Source organism: Erinaceus europaeus, chromosome 5 (genome assembly GCF_950295315.1).
Source record: "Erinaceus europaeus chromosome 5, mEriEur2.1, whole genome shotgun sequence".
Taxonomy (NCBI): domain Eukaryota; kingdom Metazoa; phylum Chordata; class Mammalia; order Eulipotyphla; family Erinaceidae; genus Erinaceus; species Erinaceus europaeus.
The window spans coordinates 46,194,024-46,220,469 of NC_080166.1; the positions used below are offsets into that span (position 1 = coordinate 46,194,024).

Genomic DNA, 26,446 nt, shown 5'->3' on the forward strand with positions numbered 1-26,446 from the left:
TACACCTTTCCTATATTTGGGAGCTACTCTCTTCCCTGATCTAGTTTTCTGGTCCTTTTTCCAGCCATGATATCATCTCCCCAGATAATAACTTGGGTCTACCTGCATATCAGATTTCAGGCTCAGGAAAAAAAAAACTAGTATAGTCATGGGCCCCTTTGGAATATAAGTAAAATATGCCTACTAGCTATCTACAAAATGGAGACCCCCCAAGTCTTCATTTGCACTATTCCAGCCTTTAGGTTCATGATTAGTAAACAACGTGTTTGGCTTTATATGTTAACTCTCTTTTCAACCACCAGGTTCCAGATGCAAGCATGATGCCAACCAGACTTCCCTGGACAAAAAACCAATGTGTCCTGGAGCTCTGATTCCCCAGAACCCCACCCCACTATGGAAAGAGAGAGGCAGGCTGGGAGTATGGATCCACCAGTCAATGCCCATGTTCAGTGGGGAAGCAATTACAGAAGCCAGACCTTCCACCTTCTGCTCCCCATAATGATCTTGGGTCCATACTCCCAGAGGGATAAAGAATAGGAAAGCTATCAGGGGAGGGGATGGGATATGGAGTTCTGGTGGTGGGAACTGTGTGGAGTTGTACCCCTCTTATCCTATGGTTTTGTCAGTGTTTCCTTTTTATAAATTAAAAAAAAAGAAAAGGACAGCCTTTTCAGAAGTCTGTGTCTGAAAAAGAAGAAGAGGGGGAGGAGGAGAGGAAGAAAGAAAGGAAAAGAAAAGAAAAGAAAAGAAAAGAAAAGAAAAGAAAGGCAGGAACAGACTGGGACAGAAGCCTGCATCTGAAGGAGGAGGAGGAGGAGGAGAAAGGAAGAAAGAAAAGAAAAAAAGAAGGGAAAAGAACTGAACAGGCACAGACTGTGGGACAGAAGCCTGCATCTCAGGCCAAGCCTGACTGACTACAATATCTTCTAAGGCAGGCCAGGCAGTTCAAAGCCTCCAGGGCTATCATCCTAACCCCTGAGGAATGCCTTCCAGATCATGTCCAACTTGTTAGGATGCCCATGGACAGTGCTGGCTCACTGGGACTCAGGACCCCACTTCCAAGGAGTCTCTCTGGGGTTGTGGATGTGGCGCTGGGTTCACTCACCCCAATGGTTGACAGCAGGAGAATGTGTCAACTGTAGAACAGTCATGGTGTGGGGCATTGTTTTGTGAGGTCTAAGAACCCTCTTTAGGAGTTCAAGATTCAGGTCACTGATCCATTCAGGAGGGAGACACTCAGACCTGACAGGAAGGAGGTGTCTATGATGCTGATAGCATCTGTCTCTGGCATTCAGCCCAGGTTACTTACCGCTGCTACAGTCATCAGGGAGCTCAAGTCCCCTGTAAACACCAAGTGAACGAGGGGCAGTGGCTTGGGTTGGGGGTGAGGGGCCAGAGGGAGTCAGGGTGACTGGCAGCAGTGGGGGAGAACTGTGACTGGGGTTATGAGGTCAGTGTTGTTCAGGTCATGAGGCAGCATGGTGGGACTGAGGAGCCCCGTGACTGGACCTGAAGCACAAAATTGAAATGCTACAGAGAAGCATTTCATTGTGCAAGGATGACAAAGAAATCTACAATAAATGAAACCTTTCCATTATAGAAAAAAAAAATCAAATTCATACTAATGTAATGCAGCAGTTTGAGAAATTTTCACGTAAATAACATTTAGCTATTTTTAAAAAATACTTTTACTTATTTTTTGGATAGAGAAGATAAATTGAGAATGAAAGGGGAGATAAATAGATAGACACTTACAACACTGTTTCAGCTTGTGAAGCTCCCCCTTCCCACCCCCCTGCAGGTGGGAAACAGGGGATTGACTGGGTGTACCACTGCCTGACCCCAACTTCTTTTTTTCACTACCAGCGTTATTACTGGGCTCAGTGCCTGTATGACTGCACCACTCTTGGTGGCCATTTTCTCCCCCTCCCCTTTTTTCTTTTTTCAAACCCTGGCTGTGTGGCAGGGCCTCTTGTATTAGTACTGGGCTTGCTATTATTGTTATTTTTGCCACCAGGGTTATGCCTGATGCTTGGTGCCTACACAGAATCCACTGCTCCTCCCCCCCCCCTTTATTTTTTCTGATAGAAATTGGGAGGAGGTGGCAGATCATTTTCTTCCCTTTTTCTCTGATAGAAGTCAACAGAAAGACAGAGACAGAGATATCTACAGCACTACTCCCACTATTTGTGAAGCTTCCCTCCCTCCCCACCCCTGAAGCTGGGGGCCAGAAACTTCAATTTGGGGCCTCATACATGGCTATATATGTACTCTACTGGGTGCACCACTGCCTGGCCCTGGTCTGCAAAAATTCTTATAGTCAACAGGGTCGGGCGGCAGGTAGTGCAAAGTGCAAGGACCGAAATAAGGATCCCAGTTCAAGCCCCCGACTCCCCACTGCAGGGGAGTTGCTTCACAAGTAGTGAAGCAGGTCTTCAGGTGTCTTTCTCTCCCCTTCTGTCTTTCCCTCCTCTCTCCATTTCTCTCTGTCCTATCTAACAACAATGGCATCTATAACAACAACAATAATAACCACAACAAGGGTAACAAAGGGGGAAAAAATAGCCTCCAGGAGCAGTAGATTTGTGGTACAGGCACCGAGCCCCAACAATAACCCTGGAGACCAAAAAAAAAATTTTTTTTTACAGTCAAAAGGAGACTCTCTTATTCATTAAAAAGACACATGACATATTTCATTCCACAAATATTATAGGCAAATTAAAGAAAATCTAAAGAAAGTGAACATGTAAATGATCCCAAGTACTGGCAGCTGACAAAAGGAGTCTTATCTTGTACAGAGAGCTGCAATTTGAGAAGTTGAGGTTGTCAAGAAAAGCATTTGGGGCCTCCATGGTGCTGTGAAGAGGCAGTTCATGCCTCCTGTAAACGGGAAAGTCATGGTGGAGCAGGGCCCTGCTTAGTCTCACAGTATGGGCCTCAGTGCAGTGCAAAGCCTCCCGTTATAGCTCCAAACAAGTTGATTCAATTTCCTGAATTACACAGCAATGGTCTTTTAATAGTTTCATTTCCTTTACAATGAAAGTTTGGAGAAGAGTTTGAGAGTCATTTTGGTAATAGGATCTTGCTTTTTTTCTTTAAAAAAAAAAGGTTAAGTGAAATTTTGTGTTTTAGAAAGGCACTAGGCTCTCTGGGTGAGACATACACCACAGGTGGAAGAAATCTTGTACATACATGGTTCTTGTTCTGTTTATATAATAAACTCGAACTGCCGGGAAAGTAGAAAGAGGTTGTCTGCTAAGACAGCCACTAAAAACTTTCATGCTAGGGAGGCTGGGTGGTGGCATACCTAGTTGAGCACACATGTCACAGTGTATAAGGACCCGTGTTTAAATTAAGCTCCCAGTCCCAACCTGCAAGGGGAAAACTTTGCAAGTGGTGCGCGTGTCTCACTTTCTCTTGCCCTATCTGCCATTACCCTTTCAATTTCTCACAGTCTCTATCCAATAAATAAAGATAATAACTTTTTTAAAAATTTCACACTAAAAAAGACCTTTTTGGAAGGGATTTCGCATTAGTTACACCTGTGGCTTTTAATCCTGTAAGATCAGTGTGTGTTTTTGGGTAGTTGTGTAAGCTGTTTAACATTGGTACTTTCTAAAGCAAGTTTAGGAGTTTTGGAGGCAAACCTAGGTTTAAATGTTAGCTTCATCTTTACTATGTGACCCTGGGCCTTGGTTTCTTAATGCATAGAATGTGTATTATGCCCATCTCACTCAGTTTGTGAGGACCTACATTTAGTACATTTTCCTATCTTCTAGTATAACTCCTAGTATGGAGAGGTATTTAATTCACCTTGCTAGACACTGTTTCCTCCTTCTCTTTTCTACTACCCCAAGTCCAGTTATTCACAGACTGTTTAAGGAAAGGAATGTAGGGAGACAGAGAGGAAAAAAGACATCTGAAGACCTGCTTACACCACTCTCGAAGCATCCCCCTTGTAGGTGGGGAATGGGGGCTTAAACTTGGGTCCTGGCGCATGATAATGTGTGCGCTTAACCAGGTGCACCACTGCCCAGCCCCCTCTTTGTTGTTGTTTTTTTTTTTTAATATTTATGTATTTATGAGAGTGAGAGAGAGCCAGAACACCACTCCGGCACGTGTGATTCCAGGGATCAAACTCAGGACCTCATGCTTACAAGTCCAATGCTTTATCTATTGTGCCACTTCCTGGATCACTTTTACTCTCTGTTTTTATGAGCTTGTCTACTTTTGTATATTTTACAAATAAATGATATCATACAGTGAAAGAAAAAAAAGGAACGTATATCTAACTTGGTATTTCTCTTATATTAGTTCTATCTCCTGAGAAAGATGTAAAAAAAAAGCACTTGGAATCTCATTTCCACTACTGGTATTAAAACAGAATATATAATTCAGTGGGAATGTTAAGTAAAACAGACAAGGTGCTCATTTAATCTAAGAGCATGCAGTCTTTATTTGAGGACATATTTTAAGAGGGCAATCAATTATCTGAAGCACAGATACCCATCACCCATCAGTAATGATAATCTACAAATGGGAAACAGACGGGGTCTCCCGCTATCTCTGCATTTCTGAAGCAGCACAGACATAAACTCTGACTGCCTTCCAACCTTCTCTCCACCCTCCCACTGCAATGGACCCTGGGGAGTGGGGTCAGAGTCATCACTTTCCTACTGTGATGGCATCAAGCACCAGGGCAAAGAGCATCCACCCAAGGACAGGCACAGAACACACCAGCTCGATTTAGAAGTGGACTTTGAAACCTTTTTTCCATATTCCATCTGGCAAATCCTTCCCATCAGCACACCCTTTGTTGTCTATGAGGGTGGGAAGATCATGGATGGAAAACAACTTGCTTTGATAACAAAGAGGAAGAGAGAGGAAGATTGGAAGACTGGTGCTGGGAGCTCAGGAAATAGAAATAAAAATAGTGGGCTGGTAAGATAGTTCACCTGGAGCAGGGGGTTATTTTGCCATATGAGTTGAAACCCAGGTTTCTTTTATTATTATTATTATTATTATTATTATTATTATTTTTAACACCAGAGCACTGCTCAGCTCTGGCTTGTGGTGGTGCAGGGGATTGAACCTGGGACTTTGGAGCCTCAGGCATGAGAGTCTCTTTGCATAACCATTATGCTTAAGTCCATCCTTGCGCTTCATGCCATGTGCGCTTAGCACACTGCGCTACTGCCCGACTCCCTGCATAACCATTATGCTATCTACCCTCGCCCAGAACCCAGGTTTCAACCCAGCCCACACTGCACTGGGAAGCTTTGGCATTGTAGTGTCTTTTTGTTTGTTCGTTTTTGTTTTTCTTTCTTCTTTTAAAAAATTTTTTAAATATTTATTCCCTTTCGTTGTCCTTGTTGTTTTTATTGTAGTTATTATTATTGTTGTTACTGATGTCATCATTGTTGGATAGGACAGCGAGAAATGGAGAGAGGAGGGGAAGACAGAGGGGGAGAGAAAGATAAGACACCTGCAGGTGGGGAGCCAGGATCCTTACCCCAGTCATTGTGCTTTGCACTATGTGCGCTTAACCCGCTGCGCTACTGCCCGACTCCCAGTTTTTCTCTTTCTGTCTTTCCCTTTTTCTATCTGAAAACGTTAGCTTGCAGTGCTAAAACCCCAGTGTGGATTTAAAAAAAAAAAAAAAAAAGACGAAGAAGTAGATTTATGTGCTGGCAAGATAGCTCAATGGGGAAAGCAACTGCATTTATCATGCATGCAAACCGGGCTTCAGCCCCTGCCCTCAAAGTACTGGGGCAAGTTTTAGTAGTGTGATTCTCTCTCTCTCTCTCCCTCTTGCTCTCCTCCTCTCTCTCTCTCTGCCTCTCACTTTTATTCTGAATAAGTCATCAGAGAGCAGTGAAGAACTGGAGACAACAACAAAAGAAAGAGAAAAAGAAAGGAGAGAGAAAAAAAGAAGTTGGAACATGATGGCAGAAGAGGACCTAGTGGGGGTTGTATTGTTACGTAGAAATGCTATGCATGTACAAACTACTGTATTTCACAGTTGACTGTAAACCCTTAATCCCCCAATAAAGAAATAAAAAAGAAAGGAAGAAGAGAGAAGGAAAGAAGGATGAGAGAAAGAGGCAGAGAGAGAGAGAGAGAGAGAGAGAGAGAGAGAGAGAGAGCGCGCTAAAGAGAACAAACAGACTGTGGTAGGAATCTTCACTTGATTGATTAGAAAACCTTAAGCAAAATTTCATTTGTGAAGATAGAACTATAAATCTTTATCTGTAAAATGAGGGGTGATCAGGAAAAGCAAAGTGGTCCCTGGGACGTAGTATGCATTACAGTTGTGAGAGGAGCAGAAACAGATGGGGGAATTGCCATTTAGGGCTCAGAGGTACCCGTCTGTCTGTACCAATGATTGAATTAACAATTTTGAAGCAAAAATAAACACAAAGATGAATAAAGCAGTTCTTATGATCTAGGAGGTGAGATAAACAGACCATAAACAGGGCAGATTATCAGGGCTCTAAGAGAAGCACAAAGAAGGACTGTAGTAACACAAAGGAAGAAGAAAACAGAAACAGCTTCCAGTTAGTTGGGATTCAAAACTCAGAAGTTCTGGCCTTGTAAATATTCAAGGAGGAGGTTGGAAATCAATTCCATTTCCTTGCTTTGTCCCTTAAATCAGGTAAATCTCAAGAACATTGAAGTATAAGAAAAATCAGCTTTGGGATGGTATCTTAGGAGAGCTAAAGTTTACAGAGTTTAATCTACTTGTAAGGACCTTCCGGAGAAAGCACTGCATACTAACCCTTAGTAATACATTACAGCAAGAACTGGGCAAGGATTCTTTTTGGACAGCAATGGAGTAATTGCTTCATATTACACATTCTTTGTGCAGTAATTCTCATGTCTAATCAAGGTTATTTATGTCTCTGTACTAGTTCTTGCATGTTACAGTTAGCTACTTCCTATGGCATTGTGGGTTCAAATATAGCAGCTCCACTTCAGTCTCAGTATTCTTTCAGCAATGATATTTAGTTGTATTTTTTCTTCAGTGATAGAAAAAACTAAGCCTAGCCAACTTCTGCAAATGCAAAGGAGAAGATAATTCTAGCTTAACAATATAATTGCCTTTGAATTCACAATGCCTATTACCTCTCCAGAAATTTTTCCCACAATGAAGTTGCCTTATAAAAATAAATGATTCTAGTTAAAATGGCCCCATTTGTTTAACCCTATGATTAGCTATTAGATTTTGAAACTGCATTTGGTGACCTTAAAACAATCCTTAAGGAGCTCCTAGAGCTTGCTGGGAAAGTGTCAGCCCAAGCAGTTCTCGTCAATGATTATTTAAGAGATCGATCTGGAGAGGTGAAAGAATAGAGACTGCCAGGAATGGTGAAATTGTGCAGGAGTGGAGCCAAAAGCACTAATGTGGCAAAAAAAAAATATATATATATATATAATAAAAATTTAAAAAATCTGATAATGAAATTTCTCCATGTTCTATCAAAGACCTTAGATACTATTTAAGAAACTAAACACTTATGCTTCTATATATACTTAATCTAAGGATATAAAACACTGTCAATAAAACCAAAGCAGCAAACATTTAGGCTATAATAGTTAAGGAGCTAGTTTTATCAGTTAACCTAGAACATATCATCATGAAACATTGCTAAATGTATTGTATATAGGTACATCATTATCTGTAGCAAATTAAGAGACCTTTAACACAGAATGAAAACAGCTGTACCATAAACTATTCTACTGCTAACATCATTTGGTATTCAGAGACCACAGATTTTAGAAGTCCGATGTACTATCCACTGTGCAACAGAGCCACCTGAGACCACATGCTTCTATTTGACCTTTCCTATTATTATTATTATTTTCTCACTGGATTACAATTTTAACAGTTCTGTTTTCTGAGAACTGAAATGATTCTTAGAAAGAAAAAAAAAAAACCCAGGCTTTACAGGATGGCAAGGCTACAAAGAGAAGGTCTGGAGATACTCTTGTTGACAACAATGACCATCACCATCAGTGACAAAAATGTTTCTTTTAGTCTAAAACCGCTTTAGTGCAGGCACTGTCTCCTTGACGTCTGGTATCTTCTCATATGATCCAAATACATAATAGGAAGGGAGAGAGCCTTAAGAGTGCATTCTTCAAAGAATGAAAAGATCACTTTTAGTTTGAAGGTGCTAGAAGATTTCAGAAATTAGTGGTCATCTGATTAGGGTTTTTACGAATAGTGGGGATTTTGAGAAGCGTGTACAAGGAAGGATGCATTTTAGGTGGAACAGGTAGAGTGAATACATTAGTGAAGGTGAACAGATTTACAGGAACACAGAAATCTGGCTGAACGCGGAGTTCTGACATGCAAAGAAGGGATTTGATTGCTAAGCTCAAGGCTGCAAACAAAGAAGAATAACAAGAAGCAGGAAGTGAAAAGTAAAATAAGACAAGGAATTTTAGGGAGCTAGTACTAGATTGGGCCATCAAGGTAACTTTGGAGAGAGGATAATTTTCTAGTTCACTTGGTAGAGGCAAAAGGCAGGAAAACAGAGCTTTGCAAAAACTTTTTGTTTTATCAGACAGTAGAGGTGAATGTGAGAACTGGGTAGTAGCAATAACCACAGGGTTTTTTTTTTTTTTCTTTCTTTCAAGTTGTCGAACCAGTAAGACTTGATATGAGAGATAGTGCTCTGAAATAGGAAGAAAGAAGATGGGCCAGCAAAATAGCTCACTTGGATAGTGTGCTGCTTAGCCATGTGCATAACCCAGGTTTGAGCCTGGTCCCTACTGCATTGAGAAAAACTTCTGTGTTGTGGTCTTTCTCACTCTCTCGCTCTCTGCCTTTATCTTTAAAAAAAAGAAAAATATTGAACTTTGGTCAGTGAAGGTAACATGAAGGTACTCATTCTCAATAATCTTTATGTTCTTTATAGAGAAGAAGAATATCTACTCGGAGAGAAGGGGTAACTCACTAAGGGAAGTGGGGCAGGACTACAGATTAACACGGGCCCTCTAGTTCAGGCTGGACAACAGGACTTAGTAGTAGGACGTTAATGGAGTTATGTGATCTTCCACGGAACACTCTGCATCCCAAGGGTACCATCTCTAAATGAGACAGAAGAATCCAAAGCTGGGCACTGGTTGCAGGTCATGAAGAAGTTGGGGTACTTATGAGAACAATAGTCAATGGCTGACCATTGAGAATGGGGTTGGAATCAAAGGAAGCTCTTAAGGAACCTAACAATCTGGGTAGAGACACTGGATAGAAGAGAGAGTGGTTGGAAAGGCTAGTGCATAGGATGTCCGAGACTCTAGAAGGTTTTGTTCATGTGTGTGGGGAGTGGTGATGGCCTAAATTACATAGTGTATTTCAGTGCATATATGTAAGAGACCATGCAATCCATGCTGTGAAGCAATGCTCACAGAAAAAATCAGTAGGTTGAGATAAGCACAGGGAACCTGATTTTATAATTTGCTGTTCTAAATTTTGACTCAAATAGAATGAAAAAACACACTTGAAAATGCAACAGCCCTAGAAATAATCTGACAGCTGAGTCTTCAAGAAGAGAGGAGACTGGGGAACTGTACCTCAGGAAGGTTTGGCTGGAGGCCAGCTGGCAGTCCATTCACTGTACACGGAAAGGAATGGCTCAGGTTAATGAAGCACTTAAATTACTCAAAGACGTTTGGGTTACAAACTCTGTAGTAGGTGGGATATGTCAGCCATGGGGGACGGGGGGCGGAAAGGGTGTTTCTCCTAGAAAATGTATAAAGGGAGTACATAAAGAATGTCAAAACACAAGCAGACCACTTATATTAAGGAAAGAGTTTACTTTTCTTTCCCAATCTCCTATAAAACTAAAACATTGTATGGCACATGTCAAAACTAGTAGCTATAAAAGCTGAAATGCATAAACAAAGCTTTGAATCTTAATTATGCAATATATTGGAATGTTAATAAGCAAGAAAATGCAGTGGGATTTTTTTAAACTTATAGAATTAAGAGTTAATCACTTGTGCACTACAATTTAATGATGTATGATACTTTGAGAAGATGCAAGGCTTTAAAATTAAAAGCTATTACCAAATCTCTTACTTTGAAATCTAGGTGTAATAAATACTTTACACGAGGAGTTAAAAGGGAGAGAACAACTACAAATTAACAAAAGAAGAAAACATATACCTCTGGATTCATTATTCCTTCTTTTTTAAAACAGCTGTAGAACATGTCCATGGAAAATACTTCACTCCAAAGATATCCATAGTATTGGCCATCATACCCCCCTGCCAAATGTCCAAATGTAGCTGGCATATTTGTGCCTTTAAAGAAAGATGCATTTCAATCACTATGATGGCAAGTGTTAATTATCAGGGTGTCAGCTAGCTAAGGTTTCCCTATGGGGAGTACAGTTGTGGGAGGTGAGAGACAGGATCTCACCTCTAGTACTCCAGGGTTTGTGTGTGTCCTTGGCCAAGATGTTTACAAACTTCTCCCCTGCAATGGCTCAACCTCAGAGCTAGTTTCGGTCCTAAGCTCTGGAATGCCTTAACAATAGCTTCAGAAGTTTTGTCCACACCCATCAGTTTGCTCAGTGTTTCAGAATCCCCAGTACTTTCTTGGACCCACATGTGTCTTGAAATCATCTAATATTCAAAGACTACTCTTTTTACATCTCTTGACAATGAAAATGTGTCAGAATTTAATTTACTTTTGGTTTATGATGACTGAAAAAGAACTTACTATTTGAAAAATTAAAAAAGATTCTTTCTCATCCCTTCTTTCCTTCCTTTCTTTCCCAATTCAGTTTACCTCTAGGGCCACTTTAAAATTACAGTAATCTCCTAATAAAGAAATTAAAAAAAAATTATCTAAGTGGCCTGAGGCACAAGTCTAATGTGTAATCTACAACATAAACATGTCACAAAAGGAAGTGAGGAGTCCAGACAGATTCAAGTGTTGCATCTTACTTTTATCATCTCTATAAAACCAACTGACTCATTTAAATAACAGTGACCTTGGTAAATGAAGCCTCCTTATCAAAGACAACTTCATGTTCGCTTAAAATACATAAATGTGCACTTAAGAATACATGTATGTACACCCACCCACACAAACTAATCTCAAAAATATGGATAGAAGCTGCCATTCAAGTTGTTTTTAACTCATCTCAGAATTAGAAGTGAGTTGAAGTCTGGACTTCTTTCTAGAGTGAGCTCTTCTGCCAATCACACACTGAAATCATGGGGAGGTAGGTCATGGTGCACACAGGGAGGAGACAGCTAGGTGCTATCAGGTGTGAGTGGATTTTGTGCTCTGGGGTGGAGACCAATTGCTCACGCCTGGTTGCATTAAAATGCTGTAAGGCTGGAGCCACCTTTCCTTCAAGCCTATTGGGACAGGACAAGGCACAGAGACTTAGTGTGTTTATCTCCAAGTCAAGGCCCGATTACAGAAGTCAAACGTATTAAGTTAGGTAATGGCAGTGTGTGGTGCACATTCTTCTTGCTATGGCGGGAAAAAGGAGCTCAAGCCACAGTATCTACAGACCTGGAGTAGCTGCAACCCCTGCAATCTCTGCGCAGAACTTGGCATATTCGCTCGCAGCATCCAGCGATGTGTTAGTATGGAGAGACTGGTCAACTTTGCTTAAAACAATCTGCCGTAAGGTCAGAAGACCTAGTAATATAAATGACAACAGATAAGAAACTCTACCCATATTTCAACAGCAGGCTTGCAAACTATTATTTCCCTAAGAAAGATTATAAAGAAGAGACATTAAAAAATTTTTTTTTACTTATAAAAAGGAAACACTGACTAAACCATAAGATAAGAGGAGTACAACTCCACACAATTTCCACCACCAGAACTCCATACCCCACCCACTCCACTCCCCTGATAGCTTTCCTATTCTTTAACCCGGCTTTGACCTAGCACTTTATGATTGGGCCCTCCTTAATCGGTATCGAACAGGCCATGGCCGGTGCGCCGCTATGTTCCATCGCTGGGGAGCCAGAGACGACCCCAACTGCCCCTGAGGCTCCAGACAGACTATGACCCACATAGTCAACGACTGCCACCTCTCCAGATTCAAAGGAGGTCTCGAAACTTTACATCAGGCTCAACCTGACGCTGTTGACTGGCTACGGAAGAAGGGCAAACGCTAGAAGAAGAAACCCTCTGGGAGTATGGACCCAAGGTCATTGTGGGATGCAGAAGGTGGAAGGTCTGGCTTCTGTAATTACTTCCCCACTGAACATGGGCGTTGACTGGTCAATCCATACTCCCAGCCTGTCTAAGAAGAGACATTTAAAAGTTTAAAAAACTGATTCCTACTCTATTCACTGCAAAAAGAGAGCAAGACATCTTGTTCTATATAAGGCTGACAAAATAGCTCACTTGGATAGTGTGCTGCTTTGTCATGTGAGCTTGGCTCCCACCATATTGAAGGAAGTTTCAGTGCTGTGGTCAGTCTCTCTCTCTCTCTCTCTGAAAAAGTCATCCAGGAGCAGTGAAGTCCTGGTGATGACAGAAGTACAAGACAATAAATAAAAGGGGATGCACTTTTTTTTTTTTACTCCTTTGGGCATAGCCTCAGGGTTCAGTGTGCCAGTATATTCACCAGTCTTCCCTCTCCATCCATACTCGCACTCTCGCTGTATCATTAGTAAACAGGACATAAGTTCTCTAGAAGATGCTCATAATTCCGTATTAAACAATTCTAATTCTTTTCCTTCCCTAAAATGACAAGTCGTACCTGTGTTGACCAATCTAGAAGCAACAAGTTTTTCAAGCAGATCATCCACAATAGGGCTGCCATCTTTATAATGCTTTGATAGTCTTCGGAGGGAATCAATGTCCCACACCCAATTTTCAAGCATTTGTGATGGTACCTCTACAAAGTCAGTTTCCACATTTGTTCCACTAAATCGTGCAAAATCAGTCTACAAAGTAAGCACAGAGGGTTTTTTTGGTTTGTTTTGTTTTTTAAGCAATGAAGGAAAACTGTATGTATGAATTACAACTAAGACTCTCAGAAAATTAAGAATCAGTCCACAGTACATTTGAACGAAGGTCTAGTATTTGAAGTTCAAAAGAAATTCCTCAAATTTGGGGGCCGGGTGGTGACATACCGGGTTAAGCGCACACATTATAGTGCAGAAGGACATAGGTTCAAGATCCCCAGACCTCATCTGCAGAGGGAAAGCTTCACAAATGGTAAAGCAGGGCTGCAGGTGTCTCCCTTTGTCTCTGTCTCCCCTTCCCTATCAATTTCTGTCTCTGATAAATAAATAAGATAGTTACTAAGCAGCGTGAAAAAATTAAAACAAAAAAACTAACCCATATATTCTTTTTTTTTTTTTTTTGCCTCCAGGGTTATTGCTGGGGCTCGGTGGCTGCACTACAATCCATTGCTCCTGGAGGCCATTTATCCCATTTTGTTGCCCTTGCTGTCATTACTATTAGCATTGTTATAGCTGCTGTTGTTATTGGATAGGACAGAGAGAAATCCAGAGAGGAGGGGAAGAAAAAGATAGACACCTGCAGAACTGCTTCCTGTGAAGTGACCTCCCCTGCAGGTGGGGAGCCGGGGACTTGAACTGGAATCCTTATGCCGGTCCTTGCACTTTGCTCCATATGAACCCAGTGCGTTACTGCCCAGTCCCCATCATATATTTTATATTAATGTATTATTAGTCAGGGGAGATAGCATAATGGTTATGCAAAAGACTCTCATGACTAAAGCTCTTAGGCCCCAGGTTCAATCCCTGGCACCACCATAAGCAAAACTTGAGCAGTACTCTGACTCTCTCTCTTGCTCTCCCTCTCTTTCTCATTAAAAATAAATACAATATTAGCAATAAAGTATTACTGAACACTTTGAACCATCAGCAAACTTGAGATGATCATCAGATAAATATAATGAAAAAAAATCAATCTAGGCTAAATAGGATTTAAGTTTAAAAAGTAAATGCACTGCAGCTGGGAGGAAGCTTAGCAGGCAGAGCACAAACTTTGCATGTGTACCTCAGATGACTGAATGAAGCTTTGGTCTCTTTCTCCTATATCATAAATAAATAGATCTTTAAACATGTATTTTAAAATATTTTTCCATTAGAAATGAAGAGACTGTTAACACAAAGTGATTGCCCACATTTGTTTGCTTGCCGTTTTAGGCGGGCTTACTATTCTACTACTAGCCTACTCAGGTTTGAATAAAAATTGACTAAAGAGTTAAAACTAGAACGCAACATGGAACTCATGCTTGCTGGTGATATCTTATGTTCTAAACTTGAGGTGGGGCCAGGGTAATTTTTTCATAAAGGGGCCCAAATTATTAAATGGAAGAAGGAGGTTCTCTTCAATTAATGGTGCTGGGGAAACTGGGTTGAAACAAGCAGAAGAATGAAACTGAACCACTTTATCTCACCAGAAACAAAAGTCCACTCCAAATGGATCAAGGACCAGGATGTTAAGACCAGAAACTATCAAATACATAGAGGAAAACATTGGTGGAACACTTTCCCACCTAAACCTCAAGGACATCTTCGATGATACAAACCCAATTGCAAGGAAGACTAAAACAAAAACAAATCAATGGGACCACACCAAATTGAAAAGCTTCTGCAAGCAGAAGAAACCATCACCCAAACAAAGGGACCCCTCACAGAATGGGAGAAGATCTTCACATGCCATGCATCAGAAAAGAGACTAATAACCAAAATATATAAAGAGCTCAGCAAACTTAGCAACAAAAAAGCAAATGACCCCATCCAAAAATGGGCAGAGGATATGAATAGAACATTCACTACAGAAGAGATACAAAAGGCTAACAAACACATGAAAAATTGCTCCAGGTCACTGATTGTCAGAGAAATGCAAATAAAGACAACATTGATATAACATCTCAGTGAGAATGTCATACATCAAAAAGGACAGCAGCAACAAATGCTGGAGAGGTTGTGGGGACAAAAGAACCCTCCTACACAGCTGGTGCGAATGTAAATTTGTCCACCCTCTGTGAAGAGCAGTCTGGAAAACTCACAAAAGGCTAGAAATGGACCTCCCATATGCCCCAGTAATTTCTCTCCTAGGGATATACCTCAAGGACTCCATAACACCAAACCAAAAAGATATATGTACACAGCAGCACAATTTGTAATAGCTAAAACTTGGGAGCAAACCAGGTGCCCAACAACAGATTAATGCTGAGAAAGCTGTGGTACACATACACAATGGAATACTATGCAGCTATTAAGAACAATGAACCCACCTTCTCTGACCCATCTTGGATGGAGCTAGAAGGAATTATATTAAGTGAGATAAATCAGAAAGACACAGATGAGTATGGGATAATCCCACTCATAAACAGAATTTGAGAAAGAAGAACAGAAAGGGAAACTCAAAGCAGAATCTGACTGAGTTTGGAGTAGGGCACCAAAGTAAAAAATGGAGGATGAGGATAGATGTTCAGCTCCACTGGGGTGTGTGTGGGGGGTGGGGGTGCGGGGGAGCTTTAGTGATGGGAATGGTGCTAATATATACTCCTATTAACTTACAGTCTCACAAATAACTATTTAATAAATATGAGAGGGGAAAATAGATTGAATGTCTCAAACTTTTTGATGCATAGACCATAAACTGAGTATATGTTCCTTCACTCTAAGCACTTTAGACTTCAAATTGGGAACCAGATTGAATTTAACAGTAGGCTCCAATTGTTAATACATTTCTAATAATGACTTGTTTTTTGAAATACTAAATCTTAAAATTTAGACCAGGGAGAACAGAAGCAACTGGTGGCATTACTTTATAAGATACAGCTATATATAAATAGCATAAAAGACATAAATTATGGTGAGGTCTTATATGATAGATATAGCAAATCCTAACAAAGGGATTTTCAAAGCTAACCCAATTGCCAAATAATGTGATTATAGCAATAAATATCAATTGCCTTCTTAAACCCTAAGACAGCAGGAACCTTCCCCTTTCTCTATAAGGCCCACATTTCTCCCAGGCTCGGAACCTGTAGGGTGGGGCTCACTTTCCTGCATGCTTCTCCCAATTCATACCAACTGATACTGCATCTGCTGATCCCAGCCTAATCAATGCAACCAGTACCACCTCAGCATGCTTCACTTTGGACGGTGTCCAGAGACTTCAGGCATGGAATGTCAATCCTTCAGCTTCATTATTCTGGTGAGACCTTTCCTAGCTCATAGGACTCCTTAATTCTAGTTTGGGTGGTGCACTTCTTAACACCTCAAAACCTAGGTATAGACCAGGGCCCATGATATAGGGCATATATACATGTACCCACAAATTAGGAGAAAATATATACCTTAAAGCAAAAGTGCACAAAAGTTTGCAGTGAGTCAATAAATGAAGCAAGTAGAAAGACCTAGAAAGACACTATAAAGTACCTAATGAAATAGTTTCTACTTAGACCTAGATATCCTCCTCACCTACTTCCTATTACACATCCCTCAATCACTCCAAAGCTAACCTTGTCAGACAAAGTAAAGACTACAAAAGCTGAATAAGGGCAAGAGACTAGCATACTTTATTTATTATTTTTATTATTTTATTTATAAAATGAAAACATTGACAAGACCATAGGATAAGAGGGGTACATTTCCACACATTGTCCATCCCCAAAGCTCCCTATCCAATCCCCTCCCTTGATAGCATTCCTATTCTTTATCCCTCTGGGAGTATGGACCCAGGATCCTTATGGAGTGCAGAAGGTAGAAGGTCTGGCTTCTGTAACTGCTTCTCTGCTAAGTGCTGGCAGGTTGATCCATACTCCCAGAAGACTGGCATACTTTAATGATGACTCTTTAGTCACTACCAGGCCACCCATCACCTAGGACCCTAGTCAGGGTGTCCTGGGATTCATTCCCACACAGACATGATGGGCCTAGACCTCTAACAGATCCCTCTCGCCACTATAACTGGTCATCTCCATCAGGAACAACATAATGGACCCCTTTGTGAGCCCCTATAGGACCTTGCCCTCAATGTGGATCAATAATAGTAGGGAATGTTCCAAATTCTCCGAATGGAGGTTGGACAACATACTCTACCACTCAAGGAAGACGGGTCTTGAAATTAATGCAGCCTGGAATGTTCCTAGCCATGACCAAAGAATGCGAGCTCAGACCTACAGGCATGCAGAGGTTACATAGGCTGTGCTGAATATGGGCCCCAGATCAAATCAATGAGGTTTACAGTTAATAATATTTATATACTTTTCCCATATTTGGGAACTATTCTTGTTCTTGATCCAGCTTTCTAGTCCTTTTCCAACTATGACACCATCTCTGCAGACAACAACCTGGGTCCACCTGCATATTAGATGTCAGGCTCAGGCAAAAACTAGTAAAGTCATGGGCCCCTTGGAATATACCTAAAATAGACCTACTTCTAGCTTTTTCAAAACAGAGACCCCCAAATCTTCATCTGTAATACTCTTGCCTTTAGGTTCATGATTAGTCAACAATTTGCTCTGCTTTATATCTTAACTCTTTTTCAGCTACCAGGTTCCTGATGCTACCATGATGCCAACCTGACTTCCCTGGGCAGAGGACCCCACCAATGTGTCCTGGAGCCCCGCTTCCCCAGATACCTACCCAACTAGGGAAAGAGAGACAGACTGGGAGCATGGATGGGCCTGCCAACACCCATGTTCAGCAGAGAAGCAATTCCAGAAACCAGACCTTCCACCTTCTGCACCCCATTAAGGATCCTGGGTCCATACTCCCAGAGGGAGTATGGGAGGGGATTGGATATGGAGCTTTGTGGGTGGGCACTGTGTGGAAATGTACCACTCTTATCCTATAGTCTTGTCAATATTTCTATTTTATAAATAAACATTTTTAAAAAACTGTTTCCTTTCTATCTCCCCATTTCCTCTCAATTTCACTCTATTTCTATCCAAAATAAATGAATAAATAAAATTAAATTATAAATTTCAGTTATACAATCAAAAAAGTTGTTTTCTACTGTAGCACAATCTTGTTTTATTGAGGTATAACTGAAATATAATAGTACATTATTTTCAGTTGCACAACATGAATCCACATCTACATATAACAGAAGATGATTACTACAATGTATCCAGCTATCTGTCCATCTTCACACTAAGTTGCAAGTTTTAAAATGATTTTTTCAAATAAAGGTTTAGTTGACTGTTAAATAAGATGTCCAAAAAGCTCTTGATCCTAAAGATGGGAATTTACTAGATCAGGCTGGTGTTTTTAACTTTCACTTCATCACAGATCTCAGGAAAAAAATTGCTATTGACAGAGGAGATTTTAGCATTTAGCATTTCAGAGTTATCTTCATTAGGAATTGGGGCTGTCTTTCCTTGAACTCTTGTCCTATATCTTTCTATCAGATATTTTACACCCCAATCTTCTCTTTCTCTGACTTTATCATTCTCCAAAGGGAAGGGCAAGGAAGGGGGATTTAACTGGAGAAGGCAGCAGATGGGATGCCAAATCAGCAAGCAGCAAATAACCATTCTGCTTCTGGCCCTGGGCAGAGGCACAGATGTCAATGCCATCTCCCATTCTGTAGTCCCGTGTTTTTGCAAAAAGAAAAAAATAATGTTTTTCTTGACTTGCATTATAATTTTGCTGATTCTAATTGTGAAGAGCAGCAGATACTAAGGGGACAATGGAAGGAGATTTACTAGGTGCTGGAATTGTGCCACTTCTGTTTGAGAGCATTCCAATAAAAAAATTCTTACAGAAAAAGGAGCAAGGGTTCCAATTCCAGAATGCTGAATATTTTGCCTCTTTCTGGCACATCCTCCATTACAGATAAAAGCAATCTCATACTATTCTTATAATAGTCAACATCTGTGGAAACATTCCATCAGGCATTATGCTAAGTTTTTTATATGGACTATTTTGTTTAAATTCCAAAAACAGTAGTGTAAAGTAAGTACTGTAACCACCACCCCCATTTTTGAGACAAGGAAATTGAGACATATTCAAATTAATGGTGAAATCTGCAGCTAGGTGATCTCATGCCAAAACATACAAATACTGTAACTACTGTCTATCATAGATGGGGAAATAAAGGTTAAATTGCAATGCTACACACACAAAAAAGTCTTAAGTCCCTTAAAAATCTGATTTCCTCTAAATACTTGAAGGTTTGTGCAGATCAAACATCAGAATGAGGAAGAGCCTTTGTAACCATCCATCTGGATTTGGGATTCTATAGTTATAACTTTGTACCATTTTGGAAGATTATAGTTTTAAAATACATAGGAAATAAAGGTAAACCATGCCATCAGCTACTACAATCCAATATTTTGAGAAAAATGAGAAACCCTGCTTAATGTATACACTACTTAAGTGTAATTTTTTTTAGTTAGTAGTCACAGATGAAGAAGAAAAAAAATCAGCCCTACTTAGCAACAAAAGGTTTTTGTATATTGATTGTGTTGGTTGTTGTATATTGATTGATTTGTATTGATTGTTATGTTCAGAACATAGAAAACCATGAGGTGAGCTGCAGGTCAGCTATTGGGCTCAGGCAAAAATTACTAAAGTCAGGGCTCCCTTGGAACACACTGAAAATAAACTTCCTAGCTTCTTCCTACACGAAGACCCCTAGTTTCATCTGCTCTAGTCTTACATTTAGGTTCCTGTTTATTAAACAATTTGTCCTGCTTTATAACTTACCACCTTTCAGCCACCAAGTTGCAGATGCTACAATGACACCATCCTAACTTCCCTGGGCAGATGACCTCACCTGGAACCTCACCTCTGCAGAGCCCTATTAGGGGGGAGACAGAAACAGGCTGGGGATATGGATTGACCTGCCTCTGTCCATGTTCAGCAGAGAAGCAATTACAGACATCAGACCTTCCACCTTCTGCATCCCATAAAAAATTTTGGTCCAGTATGGTCTAGGAAGTGGCACAGTGGATACAGTGTTAGTCTCTCAAACACGAGGTCCTAAGTTTGATTCCTGGTAGAACACGTATCAGAGTAATGTCAGGTTCTTTCTCTCTCCTCCTATCCCTCTCACTGATAAATAAATTAAAAATATTTAAAGAAAAGAATTTTGGCCCATACTCCCAAGAGGGATAAAGAATAGGGAAGCTGGGAGTTGGGCAGTAGCGCAATGGGTGAAGTGCACATGGTGCAAAGCACAAGGACTGGCGTAAGGATCCTGGTTCGAGCCCCCGGCTCCCCACCTGCAGGGGAGTCGCTTCACAGGCGGTGAAGCAGGTCTGCAGGTGTCTGTCTTTCTCTCCCCCTCTGTCTTCCCCTCCTCTCTCCATTTCTCTCTGTCCTATCTAACAATGACAACATCAACAACAACAACAACAATAACTATAACAATGAAAAATAAGGGCAACAAAGGGGAAAATAAATAAATATAATTTAAAAAAAAAAAAGAATAGGAAAGCTTCCAGTGGAAGGGATGGGACATGAAACTCTGGTGGTGGGAATTATACGGAATTGTACCCCTGTTATCTTACAACGTTGTTAACCGTTATTAAATCACTAATAAAAAAAGCCAAAGAACAAATAAAACCCCATGCACTCATTAGTTAAAATTGAAGAAAACAAAGAGTTAATACAGTTATGTCACACAAAGCAGGAAAGAGAGAGCTTATTCTATCCCAAGCCATCTTATAATTAGGGAAAGAACACAGCAAATGAGTGAACAAATCAACAATGTCTTCTTAAAGAACAAGAGGAAATGTTTACAAGGAGTCAAAGCTAAAAATACTGCTGCTTACTAATTTCCCAAAAGTCAGTCACACTGCTTTTCACTTGCCTTCTGGGCACTGTGAAAGAGCTTACAAAATTCATTAGCTCAGTTTCCAGCAAAGAGCTAAATTCCCAAGTAATCCACAGCTAGTCACTGTGTCTATTCAGAGAAATCATGGACAAATCTTTGAATCTAGCAGCCTGCTTGGGGTCTGAAGTGTAAACCAGCATGCTTGTTGAACTAGCCATTGATGACCAGGCTGGCTAGTCCCAAAGAATCCTAAGAAAGTATATTCACTGTTTTATTTATTATTATTATATTATTTCTATTATTACCTCCAGGGTTATCTCTGGGGCCCAGTGTCTGCATTATGGCAGCCTTTATTTTTTATTTATTTATTTTTTTAGATAGAACAGAGAGAAATTGAGGGGGAGAGGAGATAGAGAAGGGGAGAGAAAGAAACCTGCAGACCTGCTTCACTGCTTGTGAAGCAACTCTCCTGCGGGTGGGGGAGCCAGGGGCTTAAATTCTAGCACAGGTCCTTGCACTGCCTACTATGTTCGTTTAATCTGGTGCGGCACCTCCCAACCCCCTACTCACTGTTTTAAATATGAGCAATTTGAAGGTGTTAAATATTGTAGCTTTGGGGGTCATAGTAACTATTGATACTGGTACAATTTTTCAGATAATGCAGAGTATATAAAATAAAGGTAAAATAATTCAATTAGTAAATTTTATTTATTTACTTACTTATTGGCTCCAGGGTTGTCGCTGGGGATAGGTGCCTGCACTATGAATCCACTGCTCCTGTGGCCATTTTTCTTTCTTTCTTTCTTCCTTTCTTTCTTTCTCTCTCTCTCTTTTTTTTTTTTTTTTGATAGGACAGAGAGAAATTGAAAGGGGAGGGGAAGATAGAAGGAGAGGAAGATAAGACATCTACAGACCTGCTTCAGTACTTGTGAAGCGGCACCCCCCCTGCCAGTGGGGAGGCCAGGGCTCAAACCGGAATCTGGGTCGTGGATCCTTGTGGTTAAATGTGCATTTAATCCAGTGCACTACCATCTGGCACCCTAGTACATCATTTTACATGTGACATCTCAACAAAGTTTTACAAGCTTAGAAACTGCAGAAAATATCTTGACAGGAAAACCATGTAACTTACATTCTTGATTGGTTTGAAACTTTGAAGGAGGAAATATTTTCTTTGTCATCTTTTAAAAGCTAACAGGATGGATGCCTAAAATACGTTTTACTCCAAATTTTTATTCTAAATTAAAAAAAATTATATTTATTTACTGGATAGAAACAGTCAGAAATCAAGAGGAAAAGCAGAGATGGAGGGGACGAGAGACAGAGAGACACCTGCAACACTGCTTCACTACTCGCAAAGGTTTCCCTCTGCAGGTGGGGGCTGGGGGCTCAAACATAGGTCCTTGTGCATTGTAACATGTGCACCTCAGCCAGGTGCACCACCACCCAGCCTCTCTACTCCAAATTTTTTACAACAGATAAGAACTGAGGCAAAATTGTATCAACAAAAACTCAAAAATTCCTGTGAGGTTTTGGTATACTTGAAGATCAAAGTCCTTCATGTTCTAATTAAGAGACTAGTTGTTTTTAATGGTTACAACCAAAGTGTTATTTTCACCACAGTAAGCTTCAACTTACAGAATAGGCAGTTAAGCAAGAAGTGCCCTATGTTTAGGACAAAGAATAGGCACAGCAAGAGAACTGACCTTGTCTAGCTGAAGTCTCGCATTGATTTTTTTTAACATTCATTCCATATCTACATCTACTCCCACATTCTTGGATAATGTCATTTATTTAAAGAGACAAAGAAAAATGCCACTGACCCCTGGGTCTTGCCATAAATAGAGGACTGAAAGGTTATACTCTTTACTTGGAATATACATAGCAATTACTAGAGATGTTAATAATAACAAAGAGAACATGAATAACATAGCAAGTTTTCTTAACGTTCACCAAATTAATCCTATACTTTAACAGGTTAGTGTCACCAACATCATTTTAAAAGCATGTGAAGCAACACATAATTGGTAGAAATTTTAATTATTTTATCTTTCTTCAACAAATGGTGTTGGAAACAATGGGTTGAAACATGCAGAAGAATGAAACTGAACCACTGTATTTCACCAAATACAAAAGTAAATTCCAAGTGGATCAAGGACTTGGATGTTAGACCACAAACTATCAGATACTTAGAGGAAAATATTGGCAGAACTCTTTTCTGCATAAATTTTAAAGACATTTTCAATGAGACGAATCCAATTACAAAGAAGACTAAGGCAAGTATAAACCTATGGGACTACATTAAATTAAAAAGCTTCTTCACAGCAAAAGAAACCACTACCCAAACCAAGAGACCCTTCACAGAATGAGAGAAGATCTTTACATGCCATACATCAGACAAGAGTTTAATAACCAACATATATAAAGAGCTTGCCAAACTCAACAAGACAACAAATAGCCCCATCCAAAAATGGGGGGAGGACATGGACAGAATATTCACCACAGAAGAGATCCAAAAGGCCGAGAAACACATGAAAAAATGCTCCAAGTCTCTGATTATCAGAGAAATGTATATAAAGACAACGAGATATCACTTCACTCCTGTGAGAATGTCATAACATCAGAAAAGGTAACAGTAGCAAATGCTGGAGAGGGTGTGGGGTCAAAGGAACCCTCCTACACTGCTGGAGGGAATGTCAATTGGTCCAACCTCTGTGGAGAACAGTCTGGAGAACTCTTAGAAGGCTAGAAATGGACCTACCCTATGATCCTACAATTCCTCTCCTGAGGATATAGCCTAAGGACATATCCATCCAAAAAGATCTGTGTACACATATGTTCTTGGCAGCACAATTTGTAATAGCCAAAACCTGGAAGAAACCCAGGTGTCCAACAACAATGAGTGGCTGAGCAAGTTGTGGTATATACACACAATGGAATACTACTCAGCTGTAAAAAATGGTGACCTCACCATTTTCAGCCGATCTTGGATGGACCTTGAAAAATTCATGTTGAGTGAAATAAGTCAGAAACAGAAGGATGAATATGGGATGAGCTCACTCTCAGGCAGATGTTGAAAAACAAGATCAGAAAAAAAAAAATAGAACTTGAAATGGAATTGGCATATCGCACCAAAGTAAAAGACTCTGGGGTGGGGGTGGGTGGGTGTAGAGAATACAGGCCCAAGAAGGATGACAGAGGACCTAGTGGGGATTGTATTGTTATATGGGAAACTGGGGAATGTTATGCATGTACAAACCATTGTATTTACTGTTGACTGTAAAACATTAATTCCCCAATAAAGAAACAAAAAAAATAAAAAAATTAAAAAAACAAAAAAAAATTTATCCTAAATTCATAAATGTACTACCAAATAAGCTATACCATCCTCACTACTATTTCATATATGTAAATTACTTCTTTTAAAATGAAAATAAGTAAAAACATTATTGAAATTCAAATGTATTTACTTATTTTAATCAGAGCACTGCTCAGCTCTGGCTTCTGGTGGTGCTGGGAATTAAACCAGGGATTTTGGAGCCTCAGGCATAAAAGTCTCCTTATATAACCACTGCTATCTCACTTGCATTCTAACTATTTTTTATTCTTTTTTAAATATTTATTCTCTTTTGTTACCCTTGTTATTTTATTGTTGTTGTTGTTATTTATGTCATTGTTGTTAGATATAACAGAGAGAAATGGAGAGAGGAGCGGAGAACAGAGAGGGGGGAGAGAAAGATAGACACCTGCAGACCTGCTTTACCTCTTGTGAAGCGACTCCCCTGCAGGTGGGGAGCCGGGGGCTGGAACCGGGATCCTTACGCCAGGGTCCTTGTGCTTAGCGCCACATGTGCTTAACCTACTGCGCTACCACCCAACTTCCACATTCTAATTATTTTTTTAAAAACACATGTAGATGGTCATGGAAGTGGTTCAGTAGTAGAGTGTATATTTGTATGTGTGAGGCTCTGGTTTCTATCCCTGGAAGTGCAAAAAGTGACAGAATGATATAGTGCTGTCTCTCTCTCAATAAAAACAAACAAATGTAGAAACACTTAAATGAAAGAAATATGTATGTACTTTAAAAGAAAAAAGAAATACGTGCCATGAGGCTTCTGACTTTAGTGTTCATTCCATGTATACATACATGTATGTGTTCATGTATGTATAAATAAAGACAAAATACATTTAAAATATTCTTAAATAATTCTTTCTAACAGCGATTCTGGGAAATAAAAATCTGTGTGTGTGTGTGAGAGAGAGAGACAGAGATTAAGAGAGAGAGGAAAGAGAGAGAGAGAAAGATAAGGTAGCAACTACTACAAGCTCCGAGATAGGTATTCAATGTACTTCAGGACTAAAACCTCAAAAAGATCAACTTAGAGGAAATATAGAAATAGATAAACATTCATTCTATACAAGTTTATAGGAGACTGATTTAAAGGAAATTCCATATAAGACACTAAGGAGAGAAGCCCAGAAGTGGTGCAGTGGCCAGGGCACTGGACTAATGAGTGTGAGGTCCCAAGTTTGATTCCCAACATTGCATATACTTTCTCTTTCTTTTTTTTTTTCATTGCATACACATACTCTTTCTCTCCTCTTTCTTTTTATTTTTTTTTTTAGTTTTTTATTATCTTTATTTTGTTTGATAGAAACAGACAGAAATCAAGAGGGAAGCGGGAGATAGAGGGAGAGAGGCAGAGAGACACCTGCAACACTACTTCACCACTAGCAAAGCTTTCTCCCTGCAGGTGGGGACCAGGGACTTGAACCCGGGTCCTTGCACACTGTAATGTGTGTGCTCAACCAGGTGCACTACCACCTGGCCCCATCTCCTCTCTCTTGTAAATCAACCAACCATCCAACCAACCAACCAACCAACCAACCAACCAACCAACCAACCAACCAACACATCTTTAAATTTTTTTTCTTTTTTTTCCTTTTATTTATTTATTCCCTTTTGTTGCCCTTGTTGTTTTATTGTTGTAGTCATTGTTGGATAGGACAGAGAGAAATGGAGAGAGGAGGGGAAGACAGATAGGAGGAGAGAAAGACACCTGCAGACCTGCTTCACCGCCTGTGAAGCGACTCCCCTGCAGGTGGGGAGCCGGGGTTCGAACCGGGATCCTTACGCCAGTCCTTGCGCTTTGCGCCACCTGCGCTTAACCCACTGCGCTACAGCCCGACTCCCACATCTTTAAAATTTTAAGAAAAGAAACCTAGGAGAGAAAAGTTGTCAAAGGTGTAAACACTTAGAAGGTCTGATTCCTACTAAATGACAGTGCTAATTGCCAATACATGGACAGAGATGCAAAGAATGACTGGGGGCTGGGTGGTGGTGAATCTAGTTGAGTGCACATGTCACAACGTACAAGGACCCAGGTTCGAGCCTCTGCAGGGGGAAAGCTTTCCAAGTGTTAAGAGCAGTGTTGCAGGTGTCTCTCTGTCTCTCTCCCAATCTTTCACTCTCTTCCCTCTCGATTTCTGGCCGTCTCTGTTCAATAAATAAATAAAGATAATAAAAAAATTTTTTTTAAAAGAATGTTTATTGGTGATAGAGAGGTGATCATATCTTGGGCAAACCTTTTAATCTTTCTAAGACTCAGTTTTTACCACTGAGGAAAGAATAATGTGACAGAACAGAGACAGAAGTATTTTGGTAAGTCAGTGTCAGATTGC

General features: G+C 40.2%; 1 protein-coding gene across 1 annotated transcript in view; it reads right to left on the reverse strand.

Moving 5' to 3' along the window:
• NLN (neurolysin) overlaps positions 1–26,446 on the reverse strand; it is a 115,949-nt gene that overhangs the window by 5,342 nt on the left and 84,161 nt on the right. The window contains exons 10-12 of the mRNA XM_007523490.3: positions 12,747–12,933; positions 11,540–11,668; positions 10,175–10,311 (exon numbers count right to left, since the gene is read on the reverse strand). Of these exons, the coding sequence (XP_007523552.1) occupies positions 10,175–10,311; positions 11,540–11,668; positions 12,747–12,933 (453 nt within the window). The remainder of the gene's footprint in view (positions 1–10,174; positions 10,312–11,539; positions 11,669–12,746; positions 12,934–26,446) is intronic.